The sequence below is a fragment of the Crotalus tigris genome, unplaced genomic scaffold, assembly GCF_016545835.1.
Source record: "Crotalus tigris isolate CLP2741 ecotype Arizona unplaced genomic scaffold, ASM1654583v1 scf7180000018053.2689490, whole genome shotgun sequence".
In the NCBI taxonomy this organism is placed as follows: domain Eukaryota; kingdom Metazoa; phylum Chordata; class Lepidosauria; order Squamata; family Viperidae; genus Crotalus; species Crotalus tigris.
In genome coordinates, this window is record NW_024096796.1 from 1,234,745 (window position 1) to 1,252,598 (window position 17,854).

A 17,854-nucleotide genomic window follows, 5' to 3' on the forward strand; every position below is an offset into this window, starting at 1 on the left:
ACTTGGAATACTGCATCCAGTTTTGGTCACCACGATGTAAAAAAGATGTTGAGACTTTAGAAAGACTACAGAGAAGAGCAACAAAGATGATTAGGGGACTGGAGGCTAAAACATATAAGGAACGGTTGCTGGAATTGGGTATGTTTACTCTAGTTTAATGAAGAGAAGGATGAGGATGATAGCAGCGTTCCAATATCTCAGGGGTTGCCATAAAGAAGAGGGAATCAAGTTATTCTCCAAAGCACCTGAAGGTAGGACAAGAAGCAATGGATGGAAACTAACCAAGGAGAGAAGTAACCTAGAACTGAGGAGAAACTTCTTACAGTTAGAACAATTAACCGGTGGAGCAACCTGCCTTCAGACGCTGTGATGCTCCAACACTGGAAGTTTTTAAGAAGAGACTAGATAGCCATTTGTCTGAAATGGTATAGGGTTTCCTGTCTGAGCAGAGGATTGGACTGGATGATCTCCAAGGTCCCTTCCAAAATTATTATTATTATTATTATTATTGTTGTTGTTATTGTCATGATGCAGGAAGAAAAGATTTGAGAAATTGCAGAGCCTAGCATTATTAGAAATACTATCTCCTTCTGAAGCAAATTGTTTTGAGTTTCAGTCTGTTTTAGGCCATGATGTTACGAAATGTGGACTGGATGCTGCACAGCAAATATATGTTTCTCTTTTACCAGAAATCTGTGCTTGGTCCCAGTGGGAGCTTTTAGTAAGAGAGGGCACGGGCACCCTCCTCTGTGCAGATATCTAGTAGCAGCTATTAACTGACTCTTGTTCCTGTGCAGCGAGCTGATGGTAACCATTAGTACAAGCCAGATGGTAGTTTCATACTAATGAGACTTTGGGTTGTAGAGAAGTAGAAGCAGCCTCTGCTTACACAAGTATTTTTTCTTTAGAAGCTTTGTCAGCCAGAACAGCAGGAGAGAGATTAATTTCTTGTTTTTGAGATACTAACATCTCCATGATATATAATATATTGCTGAGACGTTCTTTTTTTTTCTTTTTAAATTGACCAATAAAAAGCATAGGTATATTATAGCTTCCTTGGATATTGAGCAATCTTTCAGGTTGCCATGTATAGTATATTTTTCCATAAAATAAATAGTTGCATCATTTCATGGCGAAACTTGAAAATTGAAGTCCAGTTATATTAAGCAGGCTCCATGATTTGATTAGGCTAAGATTTTTCTAAAAACTGCTTTTAAATTGTGATGATTTAACATACAAATAAAGCAACAGGCTTGTAAATAGTCAAGTTCAAATTTGAGTTCCTTTATGGGAAATAGTAGAATCCAATAATTAATAATAATTCATAATCTGCAAATTAAAATAGGCTCTGCTTACTTCTGATTTCCCCCTTGCAAGGAAGATTCTGTATTTAAAATAGGTTTATTTCCCTTCCACCCACAAGCTCAGAGCAATTTCATTCCCATGGAACAGATCAAAGGGAATTAGAATATTAATGACATAGACACAGACATAGCAATGGAGAATGCACATATCCCAAAATATAACAGCAGGCCAAAAATCTTTCTGTATGCTTTATTTAATTTGCTAAGATCCAGTCTTGATCTAGACAGAAACAATTAGGTGACTATTCTTTTATTTTGTTTTGTCTGTTCCCGTAGTAGTTACTGAGATGAAGAAAGGAACACAATCCTTCCCTTTGTAACATTTTTTTTTAAAAAAAGAAGCTATAAATAAATAAATATATAAAGCTTTAGAAGTTATTTGATTCAGTTTAAACATTGCTTTCAGTTTCTGCAGCAAACATGCAGATCTTAGAGATTCGGTCTGAAGGTAGATGCTCTCAGTGTTAATAAGAAGGACCTGTTTGAGAGCTCAATGGGGGAGAAAAATGGAGCTTAGAAAGATACCAGTTTATTGGATAAAATCACCCAAAGAAAGGAGAGGGAATAGATCCTTGGGAATGGTTTGTTCATCTGCTTCATAATGTAACCTAGACATCTTAGTGAAATTAAAATCAGTTTGCATAAAGCAAGTAACATTTACATGATATCTCACTCAGTTGCAGAAGTGCTGATATAAGCACTAGCATTGACCAAAATTTGCTGAGGCATGGACACAGATATTGAAACCTAAAATGATTTTGCAAAACGCAATTGAAAATCAGTTCAAACCAGCAACACAAATAAATTAAAACATATACCAACATGTACAAAACAAGTCATCATTTGAAAATAAGTTCAACAATTATTTTTGAGTTCAGCATGTAGGAGGGAGCACCTGAGAAAAAGGCAGAGCAGAAAAAGCAGAAACTATAGGATAGAATGGGGTAGGGAATCACATGGTGGGGCTCTTCCCCATGATGCGCTTCAGGATTTATTAGGAATCAAAGATATTAACATAAAACCTTGACGAGAGGAAAACCTCAATTGATCAGTATATGAATGCATGCAGCCACTCTTGGAGACAATCATTTGGTTGGCCAACTCCTCTTTGCTTTAATGTCAAATACATATAAAATCTTAAAACCTGTCCCTATGATTAATGAATGTGAGCAGTAACAAAAAGAACAATGGTTCTAATGGTATCATGGCAGACATTGCAGCTTCTGTTACCTTCCAGGTAGTTATAAAGACCTGCATGGCTAGACGGATGTGAAGACAGTAGAGGACTGTAGTATTCAAGTTATCAATGTATGTTTGTCAAAACTATCCTTAATTTGTGACTCATCTATAAATGTAAAATTATTCACTTCTAATTTAGATAATTTAGAACTAAAATGGACATTCAAACTTATCCTTTCCATTCAAAGCTAGACTAACACAATATATTGCTAGTCATGCCTATGGTTTTTCAGGTGAAGGATCAGAGTGGATTGGTGAAATCTGTATAAACATGAATTGCATGTGTCAAACATGAACTGGAAATGAGCCTACATTCAGAAAGAAGCTTTGCAGAGGCCTCCTGAGGCCTTCTGCCCGCCCCCTTGTCTCTCATCTTAAAAATCTTGTATTTCTAACTGAAAAAAAAAAACAATGTAAATTCAGCCTCATGTAATAGCACGGATGTTTGGCAGTCCTTTGCATTCAGCGTTCAAAGCAACTTTCTTTGCTCTTGCACAATTGGAAGCCTAATGGGGTTTCATCATAAGAAATTGCTATTGCATTTAAAGAAAAGTCAAATAATATTGCATTCAGAAAATGAATTTGTCTCCAGAGAACATGATGGTGTGTGTGTGTGTGTGTGTGTGTATACACTAGATGGAAAATGTAGGAATTTATCAGGTTGACAGTCTTCTCCAGCTCTTAAGCAAAAAATTTTAAAATTACTATTTGGTATTTTTTTATTATTAAAGTACAAACACTTGGGGATAAACTTGGCATTGGCATATACTCTACCACTGAACCATGGCTTCCCTTGCCTAGCCATACTGATCCTGGTTAATGTTGGTATTTCTCTTCCATATAGTCTCTTAGTTAGGGCACAAGTATGCAATGTATATTTGCTCTGCCATGCCTTTGCAATTCCACAGCCCCATTCAAATATTGTAACAAAACAAAATCTTTTTAAAAAAGATGCAATATCTTTTTGCATAATTTTTTTAAAGCCATTATATTCATACTTTATTCTTGTCAGCCATCCTGAACCCCATTCTATGGATGCATTTATACTGCAGCTACAGAATTTCTAGCCAGCAAACGAAAAGGAGTTTTAGCCAAAACATATTCAAGGTATACCAAGTGGGGGTTCAGTTGGCCGAAGCCCTTCTTCCCCCACTAGTGCTGTAATTTCCAAGAAAATTCTCTGTAGATTTAAAAAAAAAAATGGTTACAAGATTGGACATCTTGTAACATCCGAACTCTTAGAATGTAGCATTTCAGCGTGTTTAATAAGACAGTGAGAGAAATGTTGCACAAGTAAAATATGGAAATATTTTTCCATGCCACTAATGGACGACAACCACTAGGTTTTCCTTTTGTTAAATTTTCCTAATACTTGTTCTGCAAAATCTTATGTCAATCCAGCCAAATAAAAACCTTCCAACTTGATCAGGCCAGAGATCCATCTGGTCAAGCATCCTAATAATCAGCTAGCTCACTGTTTCTCAATCTCAACAACCTTAAGATGTATAAACTTCAGCTCCCAGAATTCCTCCATCAGCACTGAGGTAGATAATTCTAGAAAAGTCAACTCCTATTGTTACCCAGCAACTGGTATATATAGAAGTATATACTTCTGAAATTGCTTGTTTTCATTGTCATGGCTAGGAGCTGATTTCCTATAAGAACACAAGACTGAGTGGTTAATTCATCTTTTGTAATTACTCTTCTGTATTACAAAATTTCACTCGGGAAAGCTGCCATCAGCCTAATGTACTCCTAGTGTACTCCAAGTTGGAAAGCTTTGTTAATTATATATGTTTCTGGAAAGGATCTTCCAATCATAACAAACTGACAAGAAATCTAATACATTGTGTTATATGAAAAATACTTAGCTGGCTTATGGTCTCAGAACTATTCCATATATCCCCAATTAGCTCTCATTTCAGAAGGCTTCTGCAGAAAATAATTGTTCAAGTAATTTCAATGAAGATTGAGCTAACATGCTGGCTGGTACTGCAAAATTCTCTTTTGCTAAAAGTCCAGAGCCAATGTCCTAGAATACTTTGGAGTGCTGGGGAAAGCATGTGTTCTGTTGGGAATGTTTATGACATTTGTTCCGTAGTGATTGCTCTGACTAAGTAAGCATGCTAATTTTAAATAGCTATAGGAGATGTTTTCTAGACTCCCCCAGCACCAGCGCTGCTGACATTATAAACTGCTCCTGGTAGAGTCAAAGAAAGATGATATGGAGGTTGAAAAGACACAACAGGAGGTACCAAAAAGTGTCCTGCTATATTGTAGATAAAGAATTTTAAATTAAGCATGTTTTTCCTTTACAGTATCATTGATCTGCTCTTGAACTATCTGATCACACGCTAAGTAATACACAATATAAAATTTCTTTCCATGATATTAATGAATTCTTCTAAACAGTCATATTTGGTGTCAAAGTCCCATCCACCTTTTTCTTTTTTTTTTTGTCCTTATAATAGTCCTTATAATTTAAATATCTCGGACTGATTTCCTTTATTTTTTATACTCAGTCATAGCTTCTTTGCCTTTGTAGTTTCAGTTCTATTTGTCCAATTTCAATGCTTTAGTCCAAATGATTTTGAATCATTTAAATGTCTTTGTAACAGTATAATACCTTAGCAAAATTTGGGAAGACACTTGAACTATTGTGACAGGCCATGAAATTGGTATTTCCCTCTGCTGCAAGAAACTGTTTATATTGTGATCTAAGCACAAAATGACCACACACTCACTTACTTTGGCGCTGAAGCTGACAATAATATCCAGTAATTTTTATTTTCTTAGTTTTTACTTATAAAAACATCAAACAAAAACATTGGAGAAAGCCTATTATCACAGGCTGATCCATTAGGGTTTTTTATCCAGGTTGTTGTGGAAATTGAATTTAAACACACAAAAAACTAGTTTCCTTTTATCTTTATCCACACTATGAAGAAGCCCTAGAAATGTGCTATTTGTTGTACAAAGCCTAATATAACAGGCTCTCTGCTGTTCACATTATGCATATTGATTAATTGCTGCAGTGCATTTTTGTAAGACCATAGTGAACACAGTACAAACATGCTGAGCAAACCTCCCTATTCTGCATGTCAAAAACTGCAGATGGTTTTGCCGGCAGATAATTTTAAAAGGTTTTTTTATTTGTTACAAAAATCCAGAGCTTTCCAGAGAATTAGCAGACTGTTGTTAATTCCTAAATTTAAGATTTAGGGATATAAAGTCCTCCCACCCCACCCCAATTATAATCAAATGCTTAGTTTTGATGAGCTGTGAATACGAAGGGCTTTTTCAAATACAGCAGAAAGCCTTTGCATAGACTGAGCTGCCAAATATTTGTACTTAAGAACTAGCGTATCTTTCAGGATGTAGATCATTACAGGTCCCTTGGTATTTGTCTTAAACACTGAAATAGATGGATAAGGTTATGTTTAAATCAAGTTTTCCTTCTGTTATCACTCTAAGTAATTCTCACTGTCCTTTGGATGAAACATAGAAGCAGCAAGCTAAGCATATATAACGGGTTGCGTAATTAGGTAACAGTATTTCCTTAGGAAGAAGACCAACTCTTAGGCCATGAAGAATGAGAACTTCCCCACTGAGAACTGTGGGAAAGAATACAGCTAGTTCTTGACTCATGACCACAATTGGCAAGAGAATTTCTGTTGCTACGCAAGGTGGTTGTTAAGTGAGTCACACCCAATTTTACTTCTTGCTATGTTTGTCAAGCGAATCATTGCATTATTAAGTGAATCGCATTGCATTATTAAAGAATTATTCATTCTTTAAATGAATCTAATTTCCCACATTGATTTTGCTTGTTGGAAGGCATCTTGGAAAGTTGCAAATGTTGGTCACATGATTCTGGAACACTGCAACTTTCATAAATACATGCCAGTTGCCAAGTGCCTGAATTTTGATCACATGACCAAGGAGAATGCTGCAAAGGTTACAAATGCAGGGACTAGTTTTAAGTCACTGTTTTGGTGCCATTGTAACTTTGAATGGTTGCAAAATGAATAGCTCTAAGTTGAGTACTACTATATTGAGATACAGAACCATAAGGAAGTTCCATACTTTCTTGTGCTGAAAACCACATGGAACAAATATACTAGCTTCTCTCTATGATGCAGAGTGAGCCTGATCTTTGAGAATCAGCTGACAACCTTCATATTCAAGTACTATCAACAATTTAACTATTTGTATCCAAGAGAACAGAAACAATAAGTCATAATGACAAACACAATTTGGTTTCCTTCAGTCTCTCATTTTATAAAACTGTTTAAAAACTTATAAAAGCATTTAGAAAATAAAGAAACATAGGTTTTTTTAGAGACAGTAAACCATAATTGGATGCTTTCAAAAAGAAAAAAATGATATGGTATTGTGAAAAATTTTGTTTAATAAGTACAAGACTTATAAACTCAGAGTTTGAAGTGAGAACAACTGAGCACTTCCAACTTTACCAGTGTTCCTATTTGCTCAAAAATAAGAAAGCAAGTCAGACAGGTAAACTCTCCTTCAAGTAAGCGAATGATTTCATGGACACATCCATGCAAGATTAGTTTTTGGTAATGGTATGGAAGTGCCACCACTGTGGGATTTTTTTTTTCTCAATTTTTTCATCTGGTCTAAAGCCTTAGTATCTTATAATATTGTCGTACTCATAAGTCTGCTTAGGTTTACAGCCCAGACATGATCAGCCAAGTCCTGCCATGTGCTGATGCAATGCAGTGTCTTAAATTCAACATCAGCACTCCAATAAATACTGGATATTATCCAGTGAAAATGAGTTGCATCTAAATCTTCCTGACATCAATCAGTGGAGCTGAATTACTTCATTAAATTTTAAGTTAGCCTCATTTGACCTAGGACTTAAAATGATCTAATTTTTATAGTATAGCAGTCACTATTCAGCAATGGACAATATCTAATGCCAAATAACAAACAATCACTTTGAATAATAACTGTGTCTTATTAAATCAACATCCAACCAAAGGGAAGGAATATTTTCCATCATGAGCAGAACAACCAAACGATAATTTAGACTTTGCATAGGATATGTTGGCCTCAGTTGATCATATTCTTTTAAATTTATTGGAGTGATACATAACCAGTCTTTCTCTAGGAAAAGATTTGTTTATCATTTTGTGATGAGATCATTTACAGTTAGTTTTACAAGGGATTTAATTCTTTCTTTAACAAAGGCTGAGAAAATGTACACAGATTCACCAGTTGTTTTGATAATGTAGTGTGAATGTATGCATGCAAAACACCAGTGCCATGTAATCCAAACTTCAGTCCCCAATTCGTAGTCCAGGCTTTAATCTGTTTTCTGGATGTTTCTGTTCTCTATTTTTAAAAATTCCTTTTAGTTTGGTTATATTATGCCTTTGTTTTAGCCATGATTTCAATCTGAAGTCAAGCAGCTGAATCTGGGACCAAGTCATTGTGTGGCAGGTTCACTGCCATTATTATGACGTTCATCACTGAACATTTCACATAGAAAATGTGAATCGATTCTTTGAAGCTCACTTGCTATTGACGATGGAGAAGAGTGGTAAAAACTGCTTTCTATGTCTAGATCTGCATCTAGATGAAATATGAGGTGATATTTGGCCTCAGTTCTAAGGGACTACACTTGTGCATTTGAAACTCTGAGCTCACTAAGACTCTTTTTTATTATTTTTATTTTGTTTTATTAAGAACCCCATTGGTCTTGTAAGAAACAGTAAAAAGACCCTTTGTTTAAAGAAGCATTCTACTTTCTGTTTTACAGACTGTTTTAAATAAGTTTTTTTTAAATTCCATGTTCTTTTGTAATGGAAACACTAGTATCTTGTTTTTTGTATAAAATTCTTTCAATGCTACCACTTCTCTATAATATGGCTCATGTAGTCCTCGGTAGGCAACCGTCCTTGTTCTTCGGTCTCTTCCCTGGGAAGCGCTTCATTCGATCGGTGAAGAAGTCTTTCTTCCCGATTCTTTATTCTCTGCTCCATCCTCTCCAACTGCCTCTTGTACTGATAGCGCTGTTGAAAGAGGTCTTTTGCATAGTCGTACAGCTGCATGTCCAAGTCATTAAGTTCTTCAATCCTCCGTATGGTCTTGGTGTCTACCTCCACTCCACCTGCTCTTGTGCTATTATACTGCATGAATGGCCTGATAAATTTTAGATTGAAAGTTCTCTCAAACAAATACTGGGTTTTTCTCTGAAATTCTGTCAAGCCAAAAAAGGCCATGTCTCTGAGATTTTTCTTGGCACTTTCCAGCAGTATCTGAGCTCGCTTGTTTTCTGGTATGAAGGACATATTATAGCAGCCTACCAAGCTCAGATCAGCCAACATCCTCACTTGACGATTGTTAGCTAAGTTATATGGGCAATCCATGAACTCCTGAAGAGTGCAGCCTGACCAGTCTGTGCCTTCATAGCATGATGGCAGCTCTTCAGGGGTTGGTGTCCGGCCATCACACATATGCAAGGATGTTTTCCAGGTAGCTCCTCGTTGGACATGCCTCCATTCACTGAGATAACGGGACACAGGATCCCTTAGCAGAGTGATGTAATAAAACTTCCTGTAAGAGAGAAAAAATGCATGTAAGAATTATAGATTGTACGTATAATTATTTTTACTTTATTATTTATTTATTAGATTTATTGGCCATCCATCTTACCACAGGGTAGCATCCAGTGACAGTTAATAATATTATTTGTTTCTTATTAATTTTTAAGGTTTACATTATTTGAATCATACAGATTTCTTTTCCACTAGGCTCCACATTACTAGTTTCAAGCAGTGCCAATACAATTCAGTATAAATCAATGATTTGTGGTCATTCAACAGGTTCTTTTGGCATTAAGGATCAACTGACATTTCATATTATTATACACATTAAATGGGGAATGGGACAATTTGCCGCAGCCAACTTGCTGCGGCCAACTCACCACAGCCAACTTACTGAGACAACCCGCCGTGGGACAATTTAATAATTCAATTTAATAATTTTAAATAAATAAAAATAAATATTTTAGTTTTTATCATTCACATTTTATTCTGTCCCTCCTTTTGTATCCTTTTTTAAAATTATTCCATGCCACCCTTTCTTTGATATTAGTGTAACCTTTCTCCCGCATTAAGTTGGCTATGGCAACTTGTTCTGCAGCGAATTGGCTGCGGCAAGTTGGCTGTGATGGGTTGGCTGTGGTGAGTTGACTGTGGTGAACTGGCTGTGGCAAATTATTATAAATCCCATTAAGTGTATATGGCAATAACGAAAACAGGAAATAGAAAGCTACAGAGGAAAAAACCTACAATACTTCTCATCAAAAATCACTTGTCCTGAAAGGAACACAGGATAAACAACAGTGGGCTTTTGCCCAATAAATGACAGAATTATCATGATCAAATCCTTCAGTATAATAAAACTACAGATTTATGTACCTTAAGAGTCCACTCAGACTGAGAATTAGAAGAATTTTATGACACAATAGAAGAATGAATATCCCAGTGGTTATGGGAGATCTGAATGCAAGTATAACAAACCCCAAGGTAATAATAATCTTTTATTGGGGACAATAAAAATTGTCAGTGTTGTTCCTCAAGCAAGACCAAAACTTGAACACTTAATCAGTGCAAATGGGAAAACTGATGAAATATCAACACAACTTGCCAGGAAAACATTTAAAGATCTGAATAATGTTGTTACCTCAAGGGGAACAGATTTAAATTACGAATGACCATATGTATTTTTAGTCAATTCTCTTTCATGACATGAAATGAGGAAGGATGAGAACAGACTGAAAGTGTTTGAAATGTGGCTTTTAGGGAGAATGTTGAGAATTTTTTTTAATCTTAAAAGATAAAAATCTTGAAATCCTAGAAGCCATCAAACAAAGAAAAATGTGATATTTGGTACATTTATTTAGCTACAATTATATACAAAGGACCCTTCAAGAAGAAACAGTGGAAGGAAAAAAAGACAGTGACAGTAAGAGACACTTGAGGTAGCAATACACATTGCTACTCTGAACTGGAACTCGGGATTGAAAATCTCCTGGAAGGAGAAGATACTTGAACTGAACACATTAAATTATGCACTACTGCCCAATAAACATAGCTTAGATAACTTGTGATTCACATAGACAGAGCTCAAGTAACTTCCAAAACTGTAGATAGATGAACTCTAACCTAATTTTTAATCTATTAAAATTCTTCCAATTTTTCTGTTCGCATTGTAATCTTAATAGATTAATTAATAGCATGCACAATATTGAAAATGCATGATATTAAAGATAAGCTACCTAAATTACAGTATTCTGTTCTATTTTATCAAAGCTAACTTTGATAAAGAAATAATATATTTTCTAAAATGCATATGTTCCGAATTATTAATTAATTAACTAAACAGTATTGGTGTTGACAAGAAAGCTACAGAAATAATATAAATATGATAAATCAATAAAATGTTTTAAAAATCTGTCTATATATATATATTGCCTTCAAATCAGTGTTGACTGCAAGTCCCTGCAGTTTTCTTGGCAAGGTTTTTCAAAGGTAATTTGCCTTTGCCTTTTTCCTATGGCTGAGAGTGAATGATTGGCTCAAGGTCACCCACTGGCTTCTTGTCTAAGGCCGGTTTAGCATTCACTGATTTGCTGGTGTTTAGCCTGGTGCCTTAGCCATTACACCAAACTGTCTCTCCATGAAATTAACAGGACTCATGATAAACCCTTTCCACACCATCAAACATACCAAGATATACAGCCCATAATTTAATCAATTAGGCCCAAAGCAAGGTGGAATTAAAAAATACCAACTAATTAAAGAAAGCAAAGAGAGTGGGTACTATATGTATCCCCAAAGGACGTATGTTCCAGAAAATGGGAATCCCTACAGAGGGGACCTTCCATCTAACTGAAGTTCCATGGAATTCAAATTGCAGGTTCCCTCAAGATATTTGACTTGGATGGGTAGAATCAATTTGGCAAGGTGAGTGAAGCCTGGTATTTGGGTGAAGTGTTTCGCCTTACAGCTTTTTAATCACATCCTCTTTGAATTGCTGCTGCAGTGAACTCAAAGTCTGTGTTATCCTGTAATGCCAGGATTGCTGTTGCATTTTGAGCTAATGTCCTGAATCCAATGTTTTATGTCTGGTATCACTGTATATCATTGTATTATTTGTCTTGTATCATTGACTGAAATTTTCCAACTTTCTTTGCTCCGGCCCTGCTCTAATAGGTTTCTTTTCTGTGGGATTCAATCATGGTGATGCAACTTTAAATGTTTATGTTCAGGAGCTCATAATGAGAGCTCTTACAGCTGCTTACCCAAGAGTATTCCATATTCATGCTCCAGTGGAGACACTATAAATGCACACATATACTTGCTTTCTTATTTATATTTAAGGAGAATAACAACCAGGATTTTGTTTAAAAAAAATCCTACCTTTATAAACCTCTACACAAGAAAATCAAACAAACCACTACTGCCTATATAAGGCACAATTACTACTCTATGCATAATTACTTTGAAGAAAACAAAATAAAATAGGGGGAACCAGTTCACCCTAACTTCCCTCCACTCCATGGCTTTTCTATTCACTGAAATCTTATTGGTTTAAAGACTTTCTGTGTATATATATAAATAAATAAATATATTTATTTATTTAGACAGAAATATTATTTCTGTATAATATTACTAATACTATTTGTGTATAGAAATTGACAAATACCAATGCTGTTATGCAAATTATAACATATCAGCGCTAGATCTACACAGGTTTGGAAAGTAAACATTTTGTTCTGAGGCATGTATATCAAACTTTTAGGATTTCTGAAAAGTTTTATTAACTTGTATTCTTTCCTTGAATTTTTAAGATACATTTTTAAGATAAGTAAATGGCACTGAGGTAGGAGGGGAAAATTAGAGAGAATCTGCCAAATCGAAAGGTTAAAAAAAAAGTATCATTTTGTTGTTTTCTCCCTACTTTTCTAGATAGTGTTTTTTCCTTCAATTTGTCTATTTTTTTTTTTTTGCAATGATCAGGAATTAAAGTTAACAGGATGTTATAGATATGCTGATCATATTTTTTCTTCCTCTTGCTTTTTTATAATTGTGATTCTTAAGCTTAAATTTAATACTATTTTATGAATACTGTACATACAGTGCATAATTTCCTTCTGCTAGTGATGATAATGACATTTTTAAACTTCAGCAAAAATTAATAATATATAAAACTGTCAGGTTGTATTGTGTTATCATAAACCTTTCATTACGGAGATTTCATAGTCCACTTTGTCTTATGAGATCAAATTATGTTTACATCCTGCATAGCCAGTTTTAAAAACTTACATGATTTAATTAAATTTTCAATCCTGATTATTCTGTAAAACATCAATTTTGTTTCAAAGGGCATCAACTTCCATTGGATAGTAAGTTGAATTAGAAATAATTCTCACATTGTCACTTCATATTATTTTACCCAAGAGCTGGAATGCATCTACCACTGAAGTCCCTGATAAAATTTTCAAATCATTTCATGGGGCTGGGATAAAGTTCAATGAACATGTTCAGGAATATCTGCATGGTATGGTAAAGAAAGTTAAAATGGAGGTCATTATGGTGTAGTTAAACATTTTTGTTTTTTGTTTTATATGTGTCAGATGTGATCACACACAGCTTTAATACACCATCTTGGCCACCATCTTGCATTTTGACCTTCCCCTTGTGCATGCCTGCTTCCTTCCAGCTTTGTAAGCTATACAGAGAGGAATGCGTGCTGTCATCAATCCAAAGATGTCACCCTATCTAAAAGGACACATTTACACAAAAAAGTGGTGACAAATCAAGCTTCAGTGTATTTTTCTTTTTTTAGCCTCTTATTATTTTGCTTTATTGTATGCCACCCAGAATCATTTTGAGTGAGATGGGCAGTCATATAAATTTGACAAATAAATATATGAAATAAAAAATAACAATGATTCATTTTCCCCAAGCAGGATGTTGCTATGATTTAAAGTATCATTGCTATGAAACACCAAACAGGCAGGGACGAAAACATCAGTGGAAGACATAAAAGTAATGACTGATGTGAAATGTTTCATTGAGAAAGAGAGACCGACTTTGATTCTGATCACTGTATCATTAAAAGTTCTAACAAGTGGGTAGGTTTTTTTTTTTCAAATCAGAGGAATTCTCAAACTCAAACTTGTTTTTCAATCTCTCTTCTATGTTCTATGCTACACTAGATCTAGACTTTTTAATCCTGAAGTGTGCCAAGTCTGGAACACCCAATAACAATCCAGAATCCAAATTCTCTGCCATTGTTACTGACATTTATGATACAAATATTGAAATTGTATATATTAGAATTTAATTTAATTACTTTGTTTTCTATGTTGTATTAAGTCTTGTTTCTTAAATCCATCATCAGTTCATTTCTAACCAGAGGATTCAATCAGATCTGATTGGTAAGGATTCTGCGCCATGTCTGAATTAGATGGACCTAATCTCTGCCTACCAGGTTTTTTTGTACAGATACTTGGTGTATCTAAACTTAAATATTTAGCACGCTGTGCTAAAAATACAGAAGAGAAAAATGTTTTAAAATATAGTACAGAGCAATTGAGAACCATTTTCAGCAAGAAATTATGGCACTATTTTTATTGGAGACACCTCCATGGAAGGCATCAATAGGAAAGTTCCTTGAAATGCAAGCAGAAGTTTCAGAGAACTACTTTTTATGCTAACTGATAGCAGAAAAAGTTTAAACTCCTCTCCCCATCTTCCATAATCCTGAAGGTGCTCAGGCTTACTATTGCTATTGTTCACATAACAAGAAACCACCAAAATATAGGTGTAGCTTGAGTTATGACCATGGTCATTCAAACTTACAATGACTCTGAATGAGTGGGACTTACAATGGGTCCTGGAGTTCTGGCTGTCCCAACATCCCTGTGGATCCCATGTAATTGTGATTTGGTGCTTGCAGTCACTTGAGTGCGATTTCCAATGTTCCCTACCAACGTCCAACAAGCAAAGTCACTGAAGGAGCTTACAGGAAGTCAGCAGTTTGGAGCACGTGAGGTCCTTGCTTAAAAACCTGCATAATTCTTGTTTAGTTATGGCAACTGGGGCTGTTTGAAGACATTTCACTTCTTACCCAAGAAACTTCTTCAGCTCTGACTGACTTTCAAAAGAAAGCATTTGCATGTATAATGCTACAGCAAGTCAGGCAGGTTTCCTAACTGGTATAACCTGCATGAATATACTTACACAAACACACGCAAAAATGGATTGACAAGCCCCTGGCTCCCATGGGCACAGCTCTGGGGCTTCCAACTGCTAACTTCCACTGTTAACTTCCATATCACTACTGACTTCTTTCCAGAAAAAAATGCCCTCCCTGTATGGGGTTGTTCATAAAGAGTAGTGGGACTAACCCACCTTTCTCAGTAGCTTACTGAAAGGGTAGAGTCTGAAGTTAAAATCCTTTAGAATTAGTGGGTTGATTTATTAATGAACATAAAGTATATTGAGATGTAAATTGAAGGTAAGAAATTATGGGATTGGAAGACAAAGAGAGGAAGGAAAAGAAAGAGAAGAATTAAAGAAATAATTCAAAACATTTTCTCTCAGCTAGGGATGTATACACAAGAACAGGATAAAATCAGATACAGAATAATAAAATAAAACTAAGATCTTAAATCTAAAATCTTAATCAGCACCTGGCTCTATTGTTCTCTAGATTTCTGCATTTGTTCTTCTATTCAAATTCCAGGAAATTTGGAATTGGAGTTGCTTATCTGGTTTTGGGCCAACCAGGAAAGAAGTTCTCTACTCTACCCTGTGAGAGAGAAGGAACAGGAAAAGAAAAATAGAGTTGCCTACCTGAGAGAAAGGGAAAAATCTTTTAATCCTGAGTTTGATGACCTCCTCCCTCTTATCTAGATTGATGGGTTAGATTTGATTGATAGATTAAATTGATGCTTTCTTTTAATTCTTTCATATCTCTTTCTCTTGGGATAGGATTTCTTCCCATCCACTTTAGTACATCTCACCAAAGAAGACTCTTGCCAGAGGCCAGTGGATTCTTTTCAATTACAACTTCCATCTTTACAATTGAGTATGCTATGTGAGAATGATGGGAACTGTATTCCAACATCCTCTGTGGAAGTTTTGTAACAGTGGCTTTGTAAGGCATAGTATTCTCCAAATAACCTTGTTTAAGATAAGATAAGATAAGATAAGATAACTTTTATTGTCATTTTTATACTGTGGGCACAATGGCACACATAAAAAATGAAATTTAGTTGCCCGCTCTCAAAGTAAAATACATACATGACACACACCTAAACATACTATGAACAACATACTGTATGTATAGACCCACATCTCTATATATACATAGCAAATAAATATTAAATATTGTCCATCTTGAATATATAACGGAAGGAGGAAGCTTGAGAGTTTGCAAGGTTAATGCTGTATGAAATGAAACTCTGGCTGAATCTGGATGTTCTGCTTCGGATACCACAAAGCCTCCTTCCAGAAGGTAACAAGGAAAACAGGTTGTGAAGAGGATGTGTAGTGTCCTAGATAATCTTACGGACCCTGCTCAAGCAGCGCTTTTGTGCTATGTCCTGGATGGGAGGGAGGGAACTGCCAGTGATCTTTTCGGCCATCCTCACCACTCTCTGCATCGCCTTCCTATCTGAAGCAGTGATGGCTCCAAACCAGACTGTGATGCTGTATGACACTCTCGATTGTCCCCCTGTAGAAAATGGTCAGGACAGGGGAAGGAAGATGTGCTTTTCTCATGCGGCGCAGAAAATGCAGGCGCTGCTGTGCCCGCTTCACCAGTTTCTCACTGTTGAGCGAGCATTACCTGAAATAATGGCAGTGAATTTAACATAATCCACCAGAAGGAAAAATGTGACCTAAAATAACCCTCCCATTTTAAAGATAAATTATTTGGGGGACAAAATCCTAGCTCTTATTGTTACAAGAGTTAAAAACAACACTTTATTTAAGTATGCATGCAGATTTTTTAAAAAGAATGAAAACAGAAAACTGGAAAATATCTTAATAGTGTAGCTTTTGCTGGTTTTCCAACAATCATGAAAGATATAGATGAGAAAAGAGTCTGCAAGAGAGAAGCTTTTACTAAGCGTTGGATTCAGAACATTTGGCTGGAAGTGGATTTTACCACAGCTTAGCAGAAGAATGGCATTTCAATCAGTTAAGAGTCATAGCAAGTCACTGAATCTTGCTCAGCATTGGAAATCTTTCCAAATGTAGGAACTTGGAACCAGACTTTCAGTTGTTCCCTTCATCCTCTGACAAAGAAGGCATCAATCAATACAGGTTATTTTGCAATGGCAGGAAAATATGTTATTGACAAGCCAGGAAAGCAGACAAGGCATTTCCAGAAGATTTGGAAATCATCCAAGAGTTAGCATGAACGGGTTGCTTGGCAACCACATACCCAAATTATCCAATCTCTCTCAATAAAGTCAAATGTGCATTAACCTGAGCTTTTAAATCCCAGTAGGCTTAGGGAGATGGCAGCAGGATACTCCCTGAAATTTACTTAGACCAGGAGGCCTCTGATATTTAGAGTTTCAGAGAAACTGCATTGAATTTCATTCATTTCACGACCTGTGACTTGTGTCACAACCAACTCAGAGCAACATAAATGCAGCAAGGTTTCTATGCTACAATTTGAGAACCTAGGAAACTGCTTTCTACCTAATGAGTACTATTATATTGGCTTGGTCCCCATATTTCAATAAAACATGATTTATCTCATAGCACATATAATTGGCTAGCTTTACATACAGTATAATGCTAAGTTATAAATCAGAGTTTACAAATTAGGAGTTCTTGGGTTGCAATATGCTCAGATTCTTTCTGACTGAACTTTTTTGGCATTGTGATGGAGTACCTGCAAGCTGAGATTAATGTGTATTAAAACTTTGTTTGGCTTAATCACGATTTGTTGAAATTGGCTAGGTTAAGACATATGTAGCCATAAACCATGATCTGCAATCAATAATGTCTGAGTTCACATATTACACTAAGCCAAAAGTGAACAAATCACATTATGTTCTAGTATAATGTTCCCATTTCCCTTCTACTCCTAATTACACATATTTTAGGCATGTGTGATTATGAAACCTGAAACAGGACAGTGGGAAAGTTAGCAGGAAGGTACAAATTCCAGGCAGCTTGCATGCAACT

General features: G+C 35.7%; 1 protein-coding gene across 2 annotated transcripts in view; it reads right to left on the bottom strand.

Moving 5' to 3' along the window:
- Window positions 1-1,263: 1,263 nt before the first annotated feature.
- HS6ST1 (heparan sulfate 6-O-sulfotransferase 1) overlaps window positions 1,264-17,854 on the bottom strand; it is a 191,195-nt gene continuing 174,604 nt past the window's right edge. The window contains exons 1-2 of one of the 2 annotated variants that reach the window (XM_039347162.1): window positions 14,533-14,708; window positions 1,264-9,188 (exon numbers count right to left, since the gene is read on the bottom strand). In XM_039347162.1, the coding sequence (XP_039203096.1) occupies window positions 8,480-9,188; window positions 14,533-14,579 (756 nt within the window). In that variant the 5' untranslated portion in view covers window positions 14,580-14,708 and the 3' untranslated portion in view covers window positions 1,264-8,479. Of the gene's footprint in view, window positions 9,189-14,532; window positions 14,709-17,854 lie in introns of those variants that run through there. The other variant, XM_039347161.1, reaches the window with a different exon arrangement.